Below are 17,820 nucleotides of genomic sequence, written 5' to 3'. Positions count from 1 at the left end.
GACAACGAAAGCAGCCACATTTAGCGGTAAACGAGGTATTCTCAGCACAGCTAAGATTTTAGTTTTGGTTTGACGGCAGCAGGAGCTTAGTCTGATTTTTAATTTTTGCTTGACAGACGCCCTTATGCAGGGTGACTTACAGAGGTAACAAGTTATTACAATATAGCTAAGAGATTACAATACAGCTAAGAAAAAAAAGCAATAGTTTTTTTTTTTTGTTTGGGGATTTTTTTAGTTTTTGTTTGCACTTTGTCAAATGAAACGGTTTTTGCAGTTGTGCACAGTGTGTGTGTGTTTCTGTAGGTTGTATGTATGGTTATGTGTTTTGTATTTGTAGTGTATACGTGCAACTACTGTTATAGGACTGCAAAACATGTTCGCCTTGCTTCACTCGGCACCATACATTTTCAGTCTTGGATACGTTGCGCTGCTCAAACCCCGCGGAGATATTTGATGTATTCAGAGTTTTAATTGATTTAAATCATGTTTGTAATGTAAACTATTTCCTGTGATATCAGACCTTTGGTACTTGCCCGTCCACCCGAAGTTGGGGCCCACCCAAATTTCCATTCCTAGCTACGCCCCTGGTGCCTAACAAGCGCTGTGATTACTGCTTGGATCCTCCGCGATACAGACGCTTTGCTGAGCCCCAGCCCATCTCCTACGGTTTCGAGAACGTTTTCTGTGGCATACTACCGCAATGAACACAGCAATTGCACAGCTGGAGTTAGTGTATAAAATCCAGTAAATTAGAATTGCATGCAGAGGAAGCCGGTATCGTCTAATGATTTCATTGTCACTAAGTATATCTAACGGGTTTAAGTTTGTTCTTATGTTGGCATTAATTCTTACTAATCTACTGCACAGGCGGCGTCTACGGCGGTCAAGTTCCACGATTCTGTGAATCGCAGCCATACTGCCAGATACAGCAAGAGGGGGGTGTTCTCGCAATGCATTGATGTACTTTCACGACTCACATCTCTCCTCATGATTACCCCACACCACTCGTGAACCCACAATGCTATTCAAGAACTACATGACTAACAACGGTGTTTGGGAAACATATCAGATTTGACACATTGCTCTTACGATTTGTCTTGCGATGTTCGTTTGGCTCAAGTTGCTTTTGGGAAACGGGTCCATGGTCAATATGAAATGCGCTACCATGGAGAAAGCGAATGCAAAGCCAGTGCTTTCCATTCAATTTGCCTCACAGCTTCATTCACTTCACTGCTTATTCATTAATCATTCCTAATTGACAACTTTATTGTTTCATTCATTTGGCTTTTCAAATTGCCTAATTTGTAATTCCAGAGCAATTTTTAAACCTATTATCTTGTCGAGGTGTTTTGTACAGTAGGCTTGCTTAAGACATGTATGAATAGACTTTATGAGAAAAAAAGAATACAAACAGCACATAACAATTTGTGCACATATACTATTTTTTAATACATATGTAAGGTACAATTTATGTTTTTTTGCCAGAGTTAATGTATGTACCATTTTTTCATTAATATTTTTTATTATTAAAGACCCCCAACAATAGAATAGAGTTATAATAACCCATTAACCATTTAAAATCTATGATGCCTTTGAGTACATAAAAAAGCTTCATGAAATAGCCTTAACCTGTGACATGTTTTACAAGTACATTTTACCTACTTAACATGTTTCTTAAACAATTTACCATATATCCCTTCTCCCCAAATAAAAATACTGGGTAGCACTAGATTACAGTGCACAAATAACCATGTAATTACTGTGTAATAGTCTGGTAATAGTCCAGTTTTACTGGGTTAATACCAATTGTTTTCCGTTCTTTCATGGTAACTACTGTTGGAATAAGTAGGTAATAAATGGAAACCGTCTTGTTTCCTGCTATAATTACAATTAACAATTTTAGTTGCCTGTCATCTTAAAGTGGTATTCTCATTAATGCAGTTACTGATTGCAATGAGAAACAGGCAGCAAATAAATGAACAGTTATTCAGTTACAGTATTCCAGTCTCTTCCAACAGTAGTTACAATGAAAGAACGGAAAACAATTGGTATTTACCCAGTAAACCTGGATTATTACCATAAAATTACAAATTACATGGTTATTTGTGCACTGTAATCTAAAGTGCTACCAAATACGGTATATTGTTAAAACTATATTAACATTTTTTAAAGGGTTATTTATATCATGATTGGCTCGGAGGCTGCATGCATGGCATCCTGATATTTCTTCTTTTGCTTTAAGCCTAGCGATGCCATTTCTCTGAAAAACAAATCATAAAATATTAATGACATTGAAAATAATAATTTCCTTTTTAACTAGATCAGTATAATTGTGTTAGCTGCTTCTAATAGGAGGTTTAGATTTACAACTGGATTTCACTTCTAAACGTTAATAATCATATTTCCAGCAGTAGAGGATTCTGCATGGTTTAGTATGATACTAACTTATACCATAAGCTAGAGGTGGTATTGCCACTCATATTATTTGTCATCCTCACTGATGAGATAGAAGTGAATGAATCACTTTCACAATGAAGTCCTGTATAAAAACAGCTCACCCCTTGTATTAGTGAAGCAGTTTTCACAGTGCACAGAGCGCCTGTAGATCCACAGGCTGTCTCCAGCTTTCAGTTGTCCCAGAGAACAATTGCATACTTCACACTGCAGCAATTGGATGAAAAAAAAAAATACAAAGGGGAAATACTGTTGTAAAGGATTTTGGTTAATGACAAGACAGCATGCACAAATAATCCTTTTTATAAAACTGGAAGGTATAATGTGAACTGGCCAATGACAGACTGCTCATTCAAAATCTTTTGCATGTTTTTTTAAAGAGATGATTTTCTATTCAGGGATACCAAGATATTTAGTGAGCGTAACTGAGTGAAGTTATCCGGCAACAAACTCACCATCTCCAGTTTTACTGCTTACCAAGAAAAGAAGAATGTTCAGGTGTTATTACTGTTGAGATGAATTGCTCATTAAAATATTTTGCGTATTTTTAAAGAGGAGCTGATCTATTCAATACAAGCTTGCATAGAATGCAATTTAAAATAATATTTCTTAAAAAGCATAGCAATAGTAATGTGTTGGAATAATTAATAATAATGTATTGTGCTATACCACTGAATATTCTCCAATAGAAACCACTAACCTTAAAGCAGGAGGCATGGCAGCAAATTTGCATTTCATCCAGGATCATTTTAGCGTCTGTGGACATGGGCTTGCGGCAGTAAGTACACATGTCTTTTTCAATAACAGACCTGTAGACAAAGTTTATAGAAAAAAAAGAATATGATCGATTTGGGCTAGCTAGTTACACGTGTAAAATGACTTTGGTGTTGCAGTAAAGACATAATACCAACCTGTCAGAGGTTGAATAAACTGTCTTGATTGATTTCGATGAAACAGTGTCTTCAAACAAATTAGTCTGCGGGCTGCTGTTAAGAAAAAAGAATACATTTCACTTACAGTGCCGTGAAAAAGTATTTGCCCCCTGTCTGATTTTCTGCATTTCTGCACATTTTTCACATTGTATCTGGTCAGATTTTTTTGTGGGTTGTAGTAGTATATGGAGGGAGTCTGAGAGAAAAATGACACCAAAGTTTGGGGCTTCTTTCATTTGTTTGGTGTGCAAGGTAATCAAACATGCAATCTTCAGGTGTGAAAAAGTTATTGCCCCCCTAGTTAACTCAACCCAATTAAAGAGGGACAGCTGTTTGAGTACTCTGGTTAACAACCAGGCCTGATTTGGGCCAGCCCTGCCCAATATAAATCTGACTAACTTTGGCCCTTACCATCAGAGTGAAGTTGTCAGCACACAGGTTCTAGAGGCACATCATGCCACGAACAAAAGAAATTCCTGAAGACCTCCGGAAAAAAGTTGTTGATGCCTATCAGTCTGGAAAGGGTTACAAAGCCATTTCTAAGGCTCTGGGTCTCCACCGAACCACAGTCAGAGCCATATTGTCCAAATGGAGAAAGTTTGGGACAGTAGTGAATCTTCCCAGGGGTGGCCGTCCTGCCAAAATCTCTCCAAGAGCAAGGCATAAAATCGTCCAGGAAGTCACAAAGAACCCTAGAACAACATTCAGGGATCTGCAGGCCTCTCTCACCTCGGCTAAGGTCAGTGTTCTTGACTCCACCATCAGAAAGACACTGGGCAAAAATGGGATTCATGGCAGAGTAGCAAGGCAGAAACCATTGCTCAGTAAGAAGAACATGAATGCTCGTCTCAAGTTTGCAAAAAAACACCTTGATGATCCTCAAGAGTTCTGGAACAATGTTCTATGGACAGATGAGTCAAAAGTGTAACTTGTTGGCCGACATGGGCCCCGTGATCTCTGGCGAAAACCAAACACTGCATTCCACAGTAAGAACCTCATACCAGCGGTCAAGCATGGTGGTGGTAGTGTCATGGTTTGGGGATGCTTTGCTGCATCAGGACCTGGACGCCTTGCCATCATTGAAGGAACCATGAATTCTGCTCTGTATCACAGAATTCTACAGGAGAATGTCATGCCATCCATCCGTGAGCTGAGGCTGAAGCGCAGCTGGGTCATGCAGCAAGGCAATGATCCGAAACACATAAGCAAGTCTACATCAGAATGGTTGAAGAACAAGAAATTTAAAGTTTTGGAATGGCCTAGTCAAAGTCCAGACCTAAACCCCATTGAGATGTTGTGGCAGGACCTGAAACGAGCAGTTCATGCTTGAAAACCCACAAATGTCACTGAGTTGAAGCAGTTCTGCATGGAGGAGTGGGCCAAGATTCCTCCACGGCGCTGTGAGAGACTAGTCAATAACTACAGGAAGCGTTTGGTTGCAGTTATTGCTGCTAAAGGTGGCGTAACCAGTTATTGAGTCTTAGGGGGCGATTACTTTTTCACACGGGGGCATTGGGTGTTTCATAACTTTCTTTAATAAATAAATGAAATATATATCATATTTTTGTGTTATTTGTTCACTTCGGGTCCTGTTTATCTAATATTAGGTTTTGGTTGAAGATCTGATAACATTCAGTGTCAAAAATATGCAAAAATGCAGAAAATCACAGGGGTCAAATACTTTTTCACAGCACTGTATATTAATTCTATTTTTCTATGTTCCCTTTCAAAAAAGGTTCTGCCTACAACAGGGGCAGTGCCACATACAGTCTTTTTTTTTTTTTTCCTTATGACTGCACAGTACGTCATCACAAATGATGCAGCCTGCTGCAGTGATGCAGCCTACTCAGCAATGGCACAATGCAATACCTGTTATCCTTGTAGGTTGTTTTGGTGTACACTGTTGGGCTGGATTCATAGCTGTAGCTGAAATACACGAAGAAACAGAAATTGAAAGAGGATCCTTGCCTAACGCTATACCATTTACACAGAGCTGCAATATTAGCCCCACATTTTCAGCACTATTCTTTACAACTACAGATACATGGAAATATCAGGGCCAGTAACACATAACATGTCTTTGTTATCACTGTTAAAGGTTTTGCTGACCTGTCAGAAGATGAATACAATGTTTTGCTTGTTTTCGTTGAAACAGTGTCTTCATACAAATTAGACTGTGGGCTGCTGTTAAGAGAAGAAAATGTAATCTGTATACATACTGTATTCATTCTGTTTTGCTTCACATTTAAACATAGGATAACTGTTAGTAAAGTGTTGCTGGAAAAAGCTTTAAAAAGAAACAATGTAGCGTTTTCTGTAAACATTTTATTTTCTTGCTGTTGTCTGCACAACGTGTCACTGCAAATGTCAAAAGCTTACTGCAGTATTTCAACTAGGGCATATCAGAGGAGACACAGGTAGAAGCCTAATGTCCAGAACCTGGCTTCTTCAATAGCAATGTCCACATGAGAGCCAAGGAATAATACATTAAGCCTTTAGTCGTATACTGTTGTTTTAAGGAGTTCTTATATTTTATAGGTAATGGCACCTGTACTAGCAATGGCACTATGCAATACCTGTTGTCCTTGTATGTCGTTTTCGTGTACTCTGCTGGGCTGAAATCAATGTCATAGCTGAAATATTAGACGAAAAAAATATTAAACACTGTAACATCTATATTGGTTGATGTTTTAAAGAAAAGCAACATTCTTCCCACATATTTAGCACTATCCCTAATATACAACTATGGATAAGAAGGAAACAGTGTGACTGGGACACAATATTACACACATCTCTATCCTTCAAACATCCTTTCTTGTGTCCCAATGATAAAAACGCTCAGATGTTGTCAATCTATGCAGTCTATGAAAGAAAGAATGAATTAGATAGTTGGAAGCCTACTGTGGATTTGTCTATATAGGCTACTTAAATATGGATTATATTACAAATAAATGACAACATTCTCTTAAACAAAGAATTGAATCTATTCAGTCTTGAACAAAGAAGACTACATTCAGAATCCTAAAAGGTATAGACAATGTCGACCCAGGGGACTTTTTTGACCTGAAAAAAGAAACAAGGACCAGCTGTCACAAATGGAGATTAGATAAAGGGGCATTCAGAACAGAAAATAGGAGGCACTTTTTTACACAGAGAATTGTGAGGGTCTGGAACCAACTCCCCAGTAATGTTGTTGAAGCTGACACCCTGGGATCCTTCAAGAAGCTTGATGAGATTCTGGGATCAATAAGCTACTAACAACCAAACGAGCAAGATGGACTGAATGGCCTCCTCTCGTTTGTAAACTTTCTTAGGTTCTTCTTATGTTCTTAAATAGTGTTCCTGAGTTGAAATATGGTAAGGCACAGTAGTTTTTTCAAACTCTTGCTTACTGACCCTTTTAAAATAGCACTGTGGGACCTATGCTGGGACCAAATCAAAACTTTGACAACCCGCTAACCACACTTAACAAAACTGTATTTAAGCATTTTCTTTTTTTTGTAAGCTATGAAATACAGTTTTGTTAAGTGTGATTAGGTGGTTGTCAAAGTTTTGATTTGGTCCCAGCTCTAGTTACAAAACGAAAGTAGACACTTCCACCTGGAGCACTTTGGTGTGCTGCATATTTATTCTTTGTTATCTATTTATTAATTTATTATTTATTAATATCGTCATTTTGTTTGTGCCGGCCATGGGATTACCTCCTACTGGAAACAGATGTTTTCCGGGTGCTTGTTCCATCAGTATATTCATAACTGTATTCCGTCCTAGGTATCAAAAACAAAGATTACACACTGCGCTGGCTGCTTGTGTATGTATTAACATGAATACCACACATCCTGTAAAACACTGCCATATCTCATAAACTATCTTAAAGTAAACACTTTACAAAATGGGAGATGCAGCCGGATGTTTTTGATAAATGTGGTTGATGATTATAAATATATGGTGACCAGCATGTGATTATCACCATATTGGTATATTAGCTTTGCATTCAATAGTGCTGATTACGGCCAACCTGAGACCTCTCCATTGGCAAAGGATCCAGTTTACAGATCAGTCAAGGTTTCTGCTTCCACCACCAATATGGCAGACAAGAGAATTGATTTGAAGTGCAAGCAGTCTTTTATCAATAAGTGTTTTAGGGTTGGATAATTCTGTGTGTAGCGCTGATGCCTGGTTGTTTGTAGTCATGGGGAAATCACATAATCACATGACGTTACATCATAACCGAGTCAACTGTGACATTGTCAAACACCATTAACTTTCATTCTGATTTTCAGAAGGTGGTCTAGGATTGATTTTGGGCACAATATTTAGTACTTCAAAATTGTAAGCATATTTCCAAAGACTATAATCATATTACCGGTGTGAATCTGTTGTGCTTGTTTTACAAAAGGACACTTGCTCCTATGAAACTTCCATGCTGTCTTGAGATAATATATTTGCACAATTACCTGGGTTCACTTTTTCTGTTAATTGAGTAGGAGGCTGTTTTTGCAGCTGGTACAAGAGAGCCATAAAGGTCATCAAGTGGACTATGTAAAAAAAAATAAATAAATAAATAAATAGATAATTAGAAACAGAAGCCAATATATCTTGAAATATATTTTAAATAATATTACATACGTGTCAAGGTTCAAGAAAAATCCTTTACAGTCTTCAGTTCATCAGATCTTTACCTGGTGATGTTGTGATGACTAGACTGTGTTGTGTTATCAATTGAAACTATGTGATTAAATACAATCTCACTACCAAAGCAACACTAACAGTACCTACCAAACTGTTAAACAACCCCTACCATTGTATTGCGTCATTCATGTCACATCAATGTCAACAGGATACAGGACAGCTAACTCATACAAATGATAAATACACCACAAGGTCCTGCCACCATCTTTAGAGAATAGTGTATATATATATATATATATATATATATATATATATATATATATATATATATATATATATATATATATATATTGTAATGGTTACATAATATATTTTCTTCAGATCCTTTCAGTTTTCACAAAGTCTCTGATATAAGAAATTATTTAAAAATCAATCTCCAGAGTGAGAACATGAAAAACTTTACTTCAAAACATCTTGAAGATCTGAATTATGTTCTTATTTAGGTATACAGTGCTCCCGACTTGTCTCACACACATGAAACATCTGATTAACACATTTCACTCAGCAGCTCATTCACTTTTCTATATGTAGTTTATTACAATATTTAAAACTGTTTATACCATACTGTGAGGTTAAAATAATAAGCAGAGATGAGGAGAACTGCCCACAAAATCATCAGAATATTATTTACCTGGTGATTGTAGTGGTGGAAACAGGTGATTTCACTGAAGAACCAGATTTCACAATATCCAATTCTCTGAAAAAATAATACATGTGAAAAATGAAGGAAACATGATCAGAACATTAATAATAAAAATAAAAAAAAATAAAAAAACAGAGTGACCTGCTGTCTAAGCCTGTGATGCAGAGCTCCCAGCTCCTGTGTCTTGCACAGTGCTTAAGCTTTCTGTGATTCAGGCCACTCTAGCAATCAGTTGCTTGTCACAGTACTGTGGTGCTGGCTCACTGTGTTTGTCTTTTACAATAATTTGGTAAGAGATAAAAAGAAAAAAATCCACATAAAAACAATATATTGCAATGCTTTTTTCTTCTTCAGATCTTTACCTGGTGGTGGTAACTGGCGATTTCACTGATGAATCAGTTTTCACAGAGTCCCAGTATCTGAAAAAAAAAGTAAAAACAAATCCAGCTCCAGAGAGAGAACATGACAAAAAACTTTATTTCAAAAGACCTTTTATGTACAATGCTCATTTGCTATTTCCATCTCACTTACACAGGATTTTTTGCTGCTGTAGTTTTTTGGTGCATGATCTGTACTGTCTGTTTATATTCTACAGTCCAATAGTGTACCTTTTACCTTCCACTGGTGGTGTTTAAATAGACATCAACAGTAACACTGATTTGGGTTCTTTACCTGGAGGTTTTTAAATGGGGAAACGGGGGATTTTAGCAGTCTCTAAGAACTTCCATGGTTAATGCGTAAATTCAGCACATGTTATACTTTATTATTAAAGCATTTATATGTTTGTAGGATTTTGTGGCAGGTTTTGAGCACAAAGCTTTTCAAAGGCCTGCAGCTATTCCCTTTACATCATAAATGTATAGAATAATATTCTCCCTCTTCAATCTCTACACAATGTCTGTCTGTTGCTAATTCAGAAGCAATGTGGGGTCATATTATGAACATCAACAGAAGATAGAAAACTATGTTTATATTGGGATCATTGTGAAGACAAAAAAAACACAAAAATCAACAGTTATTATGGACACGCTTTTACATATTATTCCTTTTTTCCACATTATATTTTCACACATCTCTTAGCATGCATTTACCAATCTTTGGACCACTTTGCCTTTTCTCTTACAGTTCTTTAAAAATGCATGCCTGCTTTACTTTGCTTCTGGTTCAAGCTATACAATGGTATAAAAATGTAATTAAAAAAAAACAAAATATTCAATGATAGTATCATACGTTGTGAAACAGCTAAGAGCTGCAGTTTTGGTGAATGCACCAGGTTTTAAAAAGAGTTTCGGATAAAAAGAGTTTCGGATATATTAGTACCAGGAAATGTGATCTAAAAAATGCTGTCTGTCATTGTTTTGTAAAACAGTGTTTAACACTAGAAAATGTTCAGAGTCAAACCCTTTTAATAGCATAAATAGTGACAAAATGTAGAAAAAAACAAGCAACAAGCAATGTCAGTAGCTTCTACTGGTATGAGCAGAGGTGATAGTAAGCAGGTTTAATTGTAGCTTCATGTTTAATATACACTGTTAAAAAAAAAACTGTAATATCACAGAAAACGATGCAGTGTAACCATACTGTAAATTTACAGCAAAAAAAAACTTTTTTTAACAGTATAGAAGATACACCACAGATGACCCACCACCAAGCATCTAGTAGTCTGCCAAGGGGCGCTGTACTGTAGACCTTACCCCTTGTCACTTTTCTGCTGGGCTGTAGACTGATCAACAAGCTCTGCAGTTTTAGTAGTTGGAACAGGAACCACTTTTCTTTAAAGATGAAAGATTATTAGTGACTGAGTGATAATGTTAGTACTATAATGACTGGAAGCACACATAACAGTATGGATAAACCAGTGTTACAAAGGGGCCCATTGACGCTGAGTCGACTACATTATTTGATTGAGCAAAAGCGGTGCATAAATGACTTTTTATTAAAAATCTCAAGCATCAAATAAGTTACTACTGTGTGTAAATTAATCAAGGAGCATGCTGTCAAATACATTGTCAATTGTGATTAATAGTTACAAAGAACATTATATATGTGTAAAAACTGGTGGAAGCAGATAATGAAGGCAGATGATACTACTGCCCTGTATTTTAATGGCATGACGAGGATTTTTCAGAATGTGGAATTACAAATTCAACTGCATAATAAACAATGTACAATGTATTACTAATGTAGGGCAAGCTGTACATTTGTGTTATAGCATATGCAAATGTTTTTTAAATACCCCAAAATGTCACTTTTGATTGTGGGGTTCCCATTTGACTAAATTTACTAGGGAGGTCAACATTGTACTGTGGGTCTTTGAACAAGAAGAAAGGAGGGTGACAGCCCAAGGGCAGAACAGTACAAAAAGTTCCTAAAATGCTTCGACAGCTCTGTGAAAGGGACTTCATATCAAATCAGCCTGCAAGTGCCAAGATCCAGTATGTACGTAATGCTGGCTTTAGCCTAAACTGAGATAAGAGGAGGAGGAAAATCTCTCCTTTTGAGGCACTTGCTTTTCTGTTCCAAACTCTCGGGTAAAAGAGAACATAACCAGATTCTACTGCTGCAGGAAAAATTAGGTTATAAAAAGAGAGTCTTTACATTGGCCTATTCTTTCCAGTGATGTGGACTCTTATCTTTTCCAAATTATCTGACACAGGAATATTCCAAAATGGAACTGTCAGGTCATTAGTAACATTAAAGTAGTGTGTGGAATAAATACAGTAATTACTGAAGCAATCTGTTCATCAGGGCTTGTATAAATACGGGCATGTGCGTGTTTAATTGCCGCACTATAGCTTAGAGAGCAATTCTTTTTACAGCTGAAATAAATGTTATTGTTAGTATAGCTGGTGACAAAACTTAGTTATTTTAAAAAGACATCTACACAAACTGCTTATAAGTTTTAACCCATACACTGCAGCAAAGATTTAGCTTTAACCAGTCCAGTCAGAGGTTAATTTTATATAACTTATAGAATATTGTTTTATACACCACAGTCTTATCACTGAATAACATTTCCAAAGGTTTTTCTTCTTTTTTTAAATTTATCCATCAGATTGTCCTGATGGAATAACACAGCATTATAATACACTCCCTGCCATCTATCATTCTCTATATAATTCTATATCAACTTATCTTCAATAACATTGATGCCTGCTATCAAATAGTGTTTCTGCTATATTTTGCTGACCAAATGCTCAACTGAAAATCGTATTCATACTGTATTGTGGCGGAGTGTCCCGCCCCTATTTATTATTATTTGTATTTTTGTTTGCGGCGCGGGTAAAAGCGCCGCGTCTTTTGTTATTATATTTAAAAACCCCGTGAGGATGCATGGCTGATCAGCTACTGATTACTTAAATAGCTGACAGTCATGCATCCTTACCAAACGCGTGCAGACTCTGGCCGGGGGATAATAAGATAATTACCAACTAGTTAATCCCTCGGCCAGAGTATATAAACCAGCAGCACTCTGCACTCGGGGTTGAGAGTGTAGAGGAGAGTACGGGAGAGCGGAGAGAGAAAAAGCAACATTAACAAAACAATTGCTAAGACGTGCTGGATTTCCCAGCACATCACTTACTTGTTTGTTTGTTCATTCGTTTGGCCCTTGTGCCCTTTTGTTTTGTGTTGTGTTAATTTGTTTAATCTTTTGTTTTGTTTATTAAATACGCTGAGTGCACTAACACTCAGCGTCAACCGCCCATCCACTGTTTGGTTTGAGTTACTTCCTGGTCCGTGACGTCATCCACATCACCACTGCGAGCCAGACTGTCACATATGGTGTCCTGCGTGGGACAAACAACGCCTCCAACAGCCGGACCAGGATTGAAAAGTGCGTTTTTTTTTTGTTTGTTCGTTTTTTTTTCAAATTAAAAATGGGGAAAAGTAGCCGGAGGAGAAAGCAGCAGCAGCAGCAACAACAGCAGCAGGAGGCGCAGCAACATCAGCCTTACCTTGCCACACTGGATGTCTGCCTCACCTGCCTGAAGGGTGAGGAGTGGTGCTTCGCGGTTGGTGAGGTTGGGCACGTGGCACCAGACCAACCCCCTCCATGGCAGGAGAAAGAGGAGCCAGAGCGTCCAGTGAGGGAGGACCTGCATCCTCCAAAGAGGACGAATGCACTCTCCTCTGAGGGAGTCTGGGACTGGCTGGTGGAGCCGGGGAGGGATTATGAGGAAGCCCTCCCTGCAGTGATCAACCTCCTGTGGGCAAGAGATGGGGAGCGCTGGGAGGCCTGGGAACAGCAACACCACCCAGCTTCCCTCCCAGACATCGCAGCCATGGTGTTCAACTACCTGGCTGCGGATATGGGAGAGACCCTGCTGCTGCCATCTCCAGCACAAAAGGGAGAGGAGCCATCGCTACCGTCTCCACCAGCAGAGGGAGAGGAGCCATCGCTGCCGTCTCCAGCGTCAGAGGGAGAGGAGCCATCGCTGCCGTCTCCAGCATCAGAGGGAGAGGAGCCATCGCTGCCGTCTCCAGCGCCAGAGGGAGAGGAGCCATCGCTGCCGTCTCCAGCGCCAGAGGGAGAGGAGCCATCGCTGCCGTCTCCAGCGCCAGAGGGAGAGGAGCCATCGCTGCCATCTCCAGCATCAGAGGGAGAGGAGTCATCGCTGCCGTCTCCAGCGTCAGAGGGAGAGGAGCCATCGCTGCCGTCTCCAGCGCCAGAGGGAGAGGAGCCATCGCTGCCGTCTCCAGCGCCAGAGGGAGAGGAGCCATCGCTGCCGTCTCCAGCGCCAGAGGGAGAGGAGCCATCGCTGCCGTCTCCAGCATCAGAGGGAGAGGAGCCATCGCTGCCGTCTCCAGCATCAGAGGGAGAGGAGCCATCGCTACCGTCTCCAGCATCAGAGGGAGAGGAGCCATCGCTACCGTCTCCACCAGCAGAGGGAGAATGCCTGCTGGTTTCGCCTCCTACGCCCGAGTGGGAGGAGCCCGAACGTCCTACGCCTGAGTGGGAGGAGCCCGAACGTCCTACGCCTGAGTGGGAGGAGCCCGAACGTCCTACGCCTGAGTGGGAGGAGCCCGAACGTCCTACGCCTGAGTGGGAGGAGCCCGAACGTCCTACGCCTGAGTGGGAGGAGCCCGAACGTCCTACGCCTGAGTGGGGGGAGCCCGAACGTCCACAGCCCAAAAGGGAGGAGTCGGTGCGTCCACAGCCCAACAGGGAGGAGTCGGGGCGTCCACAGCCCAACAGGGAGGAGTCGGGGCGTCCACAGCCCAACAGGGAGGAGTCGGGGCGTCCACAGCCCAACAGGGAGGAGTCGGGGCGTCCACAGCCCAAAAGGGAGGAGTCGGTGCGTCCACAGCCCGAAGAGAGGGAAGTCGGTGCGTCCACAGCCCTAGGACCCAAGCTGCCAGCAGAGGGAGAATGCCTGCTGGTCCCACCTCCACCAGCAGAGGGTGAATACCTGCTGGTGCCGTCCCAAGAGCCAGAAGGGGAGGGGTTACAGGCTCAACCCCCTGAAAATTTTTGGGGGGGAGAAGGGCAGGATGCTGGTGTCCCCCAGCAGCCTCTAGCTATGCTGCTGAAGGCAGCACGGCGCGCACATGCCCAGCCGCCACAGCAGAGGGAGCCAGCACCGCCACAGCCTCCCTCTGAGTGGCCAGCATCAGCCCCATCGCCTCTACCTCCGCCACCTCCACCAGCAGAGGGTGAATACCTGCTGGTTCCACCTCCACCGCAGTGGGAGGACTGCTGGCCCCTCCCACCTCCACCAGCAGAGGGTGAATACCTGCTGGTTCCACCACCGCCAGGAGCAGAGGAGCTGGAGCTGCCTCTGCCTCCACCACCGCCAGGAGCAGAGGAGCTGGAGCTGCCTCTGCCTCCACCACCGCCAGGAGCAGAGGAGCTGGAGCTGCCTCTGCCTCCACCACCGCCAGGAGCAGAGGAGCTGGAGCTGCCTCTGCTTCCGCCACCGCCCGGAGCAGAGGAGCAGGAGCTGCCTCTGCTGCCCGTACCTCCACAGGGAGTACGGTGGCCGGAGCCCCAGAAAGGGGAGCTGCCGGCCACGAAGAAGGGGGACGAGGTCTGGAGACCACTTTCCCCAGCAGCAGTTTCGCTGCAGGAGTTCTTGTGGCCGGAGCCCCACAGGAGGGAGCTGCCGGCCATGAAGAAAGGGGGGGAGGTCAGGAGACCAGCTCCCCCAGCCGCACTTTCGCGGCCGGAGATCATGTGGTCAGAGCCCCACGAAGGGGAACTGCCAGCCATGGAAAAGGGGGGGGAGGTCAGGAGACCAGCTCCCCCAGCCGCACTTTCGCGGCAGGAAATACTGTGGCTGGAGCCCCGTGAAGGGGAGCTGTCGGCCATGAAGAAGGGGGGGCAGGTCTGGAGACCACCCCCAAAAATTTTTTGGCCAGAGGAGCTGGCCGGTGCGCGGGCCATTGGAACACTACGGCTGTTTGGGTGGGAGGAGGACATCCCACCGTGGCCGCCACCTTTGGCCCGTTGCTGCCCCTGTTCCTGCGCTGGGACTGCTGACCGGGACTTTGGGGACTAAGGGGGGAGGTGGCCGAAAAGGCCATGTGTGCTGCGCACAAGGGGGGGCATGTGTGGCGGAGTGTCCCGCCCCTATTTATTATTATTTGTATTTTTGTTTGCGGCGCGGGTAAAAGCGCCGCGTCTTTTGTTATTATATTTAAAAACCCCGTGAGGATGCATGGCTGATCAGCTACTGATTACTTAAATAGCTGACAGTCATGCATCCTTACCAAACGCGTGCAGACTCTGGCCGGGGGATAATAAGATAATTACCAACTAGTTAATCCCTCGGCCAGAGTATATAAACCAGCAGCACTCTGCACTCGGGGTTGAGAGTGTAGAGGAGAGTACGGGAGAGCGGAGAGAGAAAAAGCAACATTAACAAAACAATTGCTAAGACGTGCTGGATTTCCCAGCACATCACTTACTTGTTTGTTTGTTCATTCGTTTGGCCCTTGTGCCCTTTTGTTTTGTGTTGTGTTAATTTGTTTAATCTTTTGTTTTGTTTATTAAATACGCTGAGTGCACTAACACTCAGCGTCAACCGCCCATCCACTGTTTGGTTTGAGTTACTTCCTGGTCCGTGACGTCATCCACATCACCACTGCGAGCCAGACTGTCACATGTATATACAGTATATGGTGACAGAATATGTGGTCTGCAGTCTTGTCTGTTTACCGTCCTCAGTGGGATAAAGAAATAAAAGTACATGCTGTAACTGAGCGAATGGGAGTGACAGAACTGAAGCATTCTCACACATTGTCATCATTCCCCACCACCATGTTATTCACCATGGGCACACAACCCTTACCCGTCTTTAATGCTCTCCTGGCTGGTTGCTATATTAGTCACAGCAGTCTTGGTGGTTTTAGTAGATGAAGAAACAAGTGGGGTTCTTAAAACAGAAAAGGGGTTAAAAGATTCAACTGAATTAATTGCAGTGTAATTACACATGTGGTTGTGTAGTAACATTGTTGTCACTATTCAACTACATGTGTAACAAAAACTTTGTTATTGTTGGTAAGACTTTATTTTAATTCCACCGTAGCTCTTAGGACTTAAGAGTACTGTGTAGTAATAGCACAATGTTGATTAAAATAAAGTGGTACCAGTTTCTTTTAGAAACATATTAGTGGTTCAAATAGTTGATTATGCATAAAAAGATGAACAATTAAAGAAAACCTAAGACTCAATTGATGTTCACTTACACAAACTGTTTTTACATTTACTCATGATGTGACAAGAACCGAAGAGAACTTCATTAATAATCAAAACAGCAATAGCGGTGCATTTATAACAGTGAGAATTCAACTTTATGAAGCCAGTCAGTTATTTGAACCTCTAACTATAAATATTCATAAAAACATAGCAAAGCATAAGCAGGAAGCTAGATTTAAAAAAAAGCATTTATGGATGTTATTGGCTGTAGTTCAATATCATTACAGTACATCTGTGGAAAGGGGTACATGCTCATAGCCTATGGATACTGGGACCTGGTTAAATTACAAATGCTATCCATGGTATTGTATTGGCATGTTATTCAATAGATACATCTCCAGGACCAATATATTTATTTATGCCAGTTCCTGTTATGCATTTCAGCTGCATATTTTAAAAATAGCTATGCATTGTGTGTACAATGTTTTTGTTAATATATATATAGAGAGAGAATATTTAATCTTACATCAATCAGCTAACTTCTGAGTATTATTAAATTCAGCTGAGATTCTGCTTAGCGATGCAGCTTAATCTAGAACAGTGCGATTCACCCAGTCATTCTGTTGTTGGTTTTGAATGAATGCAAGTGAATTAAAAAAAACAAAGCTCCTGTAAATAAATCAATGAATAAATAAATCAATAAATACCTCTGTAGCATTTAATACAAATTGGTAATTCAATGCTAGAACTATATTTATTAATGAAGACTATCATATTCAAAAGCACATGCAACTTGTTTTCAATTACATTGATGCCTGCTGTCAAATAGTGTTTGTTATATTTTGCTGACCAATGAAAATCATATTCATACTGTATATACAGTATATGGTGACAGAATATGTGGTCTGCAGTCTTGTCTGTTTACCGTCCTCAGTGGGATAAAGAAATAAAAGTACATGCTGTAACTGAGCGAATGGGAGTGACAGAACTGAAGCATTCTCACACATTGTCATCATTCCCCACCACCATGTTATTCACCATGGGCACACAACCCTTACCCGTCTTTAATGCTCTCCTGGTTGGTTGCTATATTAGTCACAGCAGTCTTGGTGGTTTTAGTAGATGAAGGAACAAGTGGGGTTCTTAAAATAGAAAAGGGGTTAAAAGATTCAACTGAATTAATTGCAGTGTAATTACACATGTGGTTGTGTAGTAACATTGTTGTCACTATTCAACTACATGTGTAACAAAAACTTTGTTATTGTTGGTAAGACTTTATTTTAATTCCACCGTAGCTCTTAGGACTTAAGAGTACTGTTTAGTAATAGCACAATGTTGATTAAAATAAAGTGGTACCAGTTTCTTTTAGAAACATATTAGTGGTTCAAATAGTTGATTATGCATAAAAAGATGAGCAATTAAAGAAAACCTAAGACTCAATTGATGTTCACTTACACAAA

At 41.1% G+C, this 17,820-nt stretch overlaps 1 protein-coding gene across 13 annotated transcripts in view; it reads right to left on the bottom strand.

Moving 5' to 3' along the window:
• Positions 1-1,424: 1,424 nt before the first annotated feature.
• LOC117406378 (sciellin-like) overlaps positions 1,425-17,820 on the bottom strand; it is a 29,736-nt gene continuing 13,340 nt past the window's right edge. For 9 of the 13 annotated variants that reach the window (XM_059029792.1, XM_059029799.1, XM_059029801.1 and 6 more), the window contains 14 exons: positions 17,419-17,502; positions 16,014-16,097; positions 10,416-10,493; positions 9,084-9,140; positions 8,710-8,775; positions 7,844-7,924; positions 7,088-7,153; positions 5,963-6,019; positions 5,496-5,570; positions 5,256-5,312; positions 3,366-3,440; positions 3,155-3,263; positions 2,559-2,661; positions 1,425-2,260 (listed from right to left, as the gene is read on the bottom strand). In XM_059029792.1, the coding sequence (XP_058885775.1) occupies positions 2,244-2,260; positions 2,559-2,661; positions 3,155-3,263; positions 3,366-3,440; positions 5,256-5,312; positions 5,496-5,570; positions 5,963-6,019; positions 7,088-7,153; positions 7,844-7,924; positions 8,710-8,775; positions 9,084-9,140; positions 10,416-10,493; positions 16,014-16,097; positions 17,419-17,502 (1,009 nt within the window). In that variant the 3' untranslated portion in view covers positions 1,425-2,243. The remainder of the gene's footprint in view (positions 2,261-2,558; positions 2,662-3,154; positions 3,264-3,365; positions 3,441-5,255; positions 5,313-5,495; positions 5,571-5,962; positions 6,020-7,087; positions 7,154-7,843; positions 7,925-8,709; positions 8,776-9,083; positions 9,141-10,415; positions 10,494-16,013; positions 16,098-17,418; positions 17,503-17,820) is intronic. The other 4 variants (XM_059029800.1, XM_059029804.1, XM_059029798.1 and 1 more) reach the window with 3 other exon arrangements.

The sequence above is a fragment of the Acipenser ruthenus genome, chromosome 9, assembly GCF_902713425.1.
Source record: "Acipenser ruthenus chromosome 9, fAciRut3.2 maternal haplotype, whole genome shotgun sequence".
In the NCBI taxonomy this organism is placed as follows: domain Eukaryota; kingdom Metazoa; phylum Chordata; class Actinopteri; order Acipenseriformes; family Acipenseridae; genus Acipenser; species Acipenser ruthenus.
The sequence above is the reverse complement of the archived record's forward strand: the minus strand, read 5'-3'. Positions and strand labels throughout refer to the sequence as shown.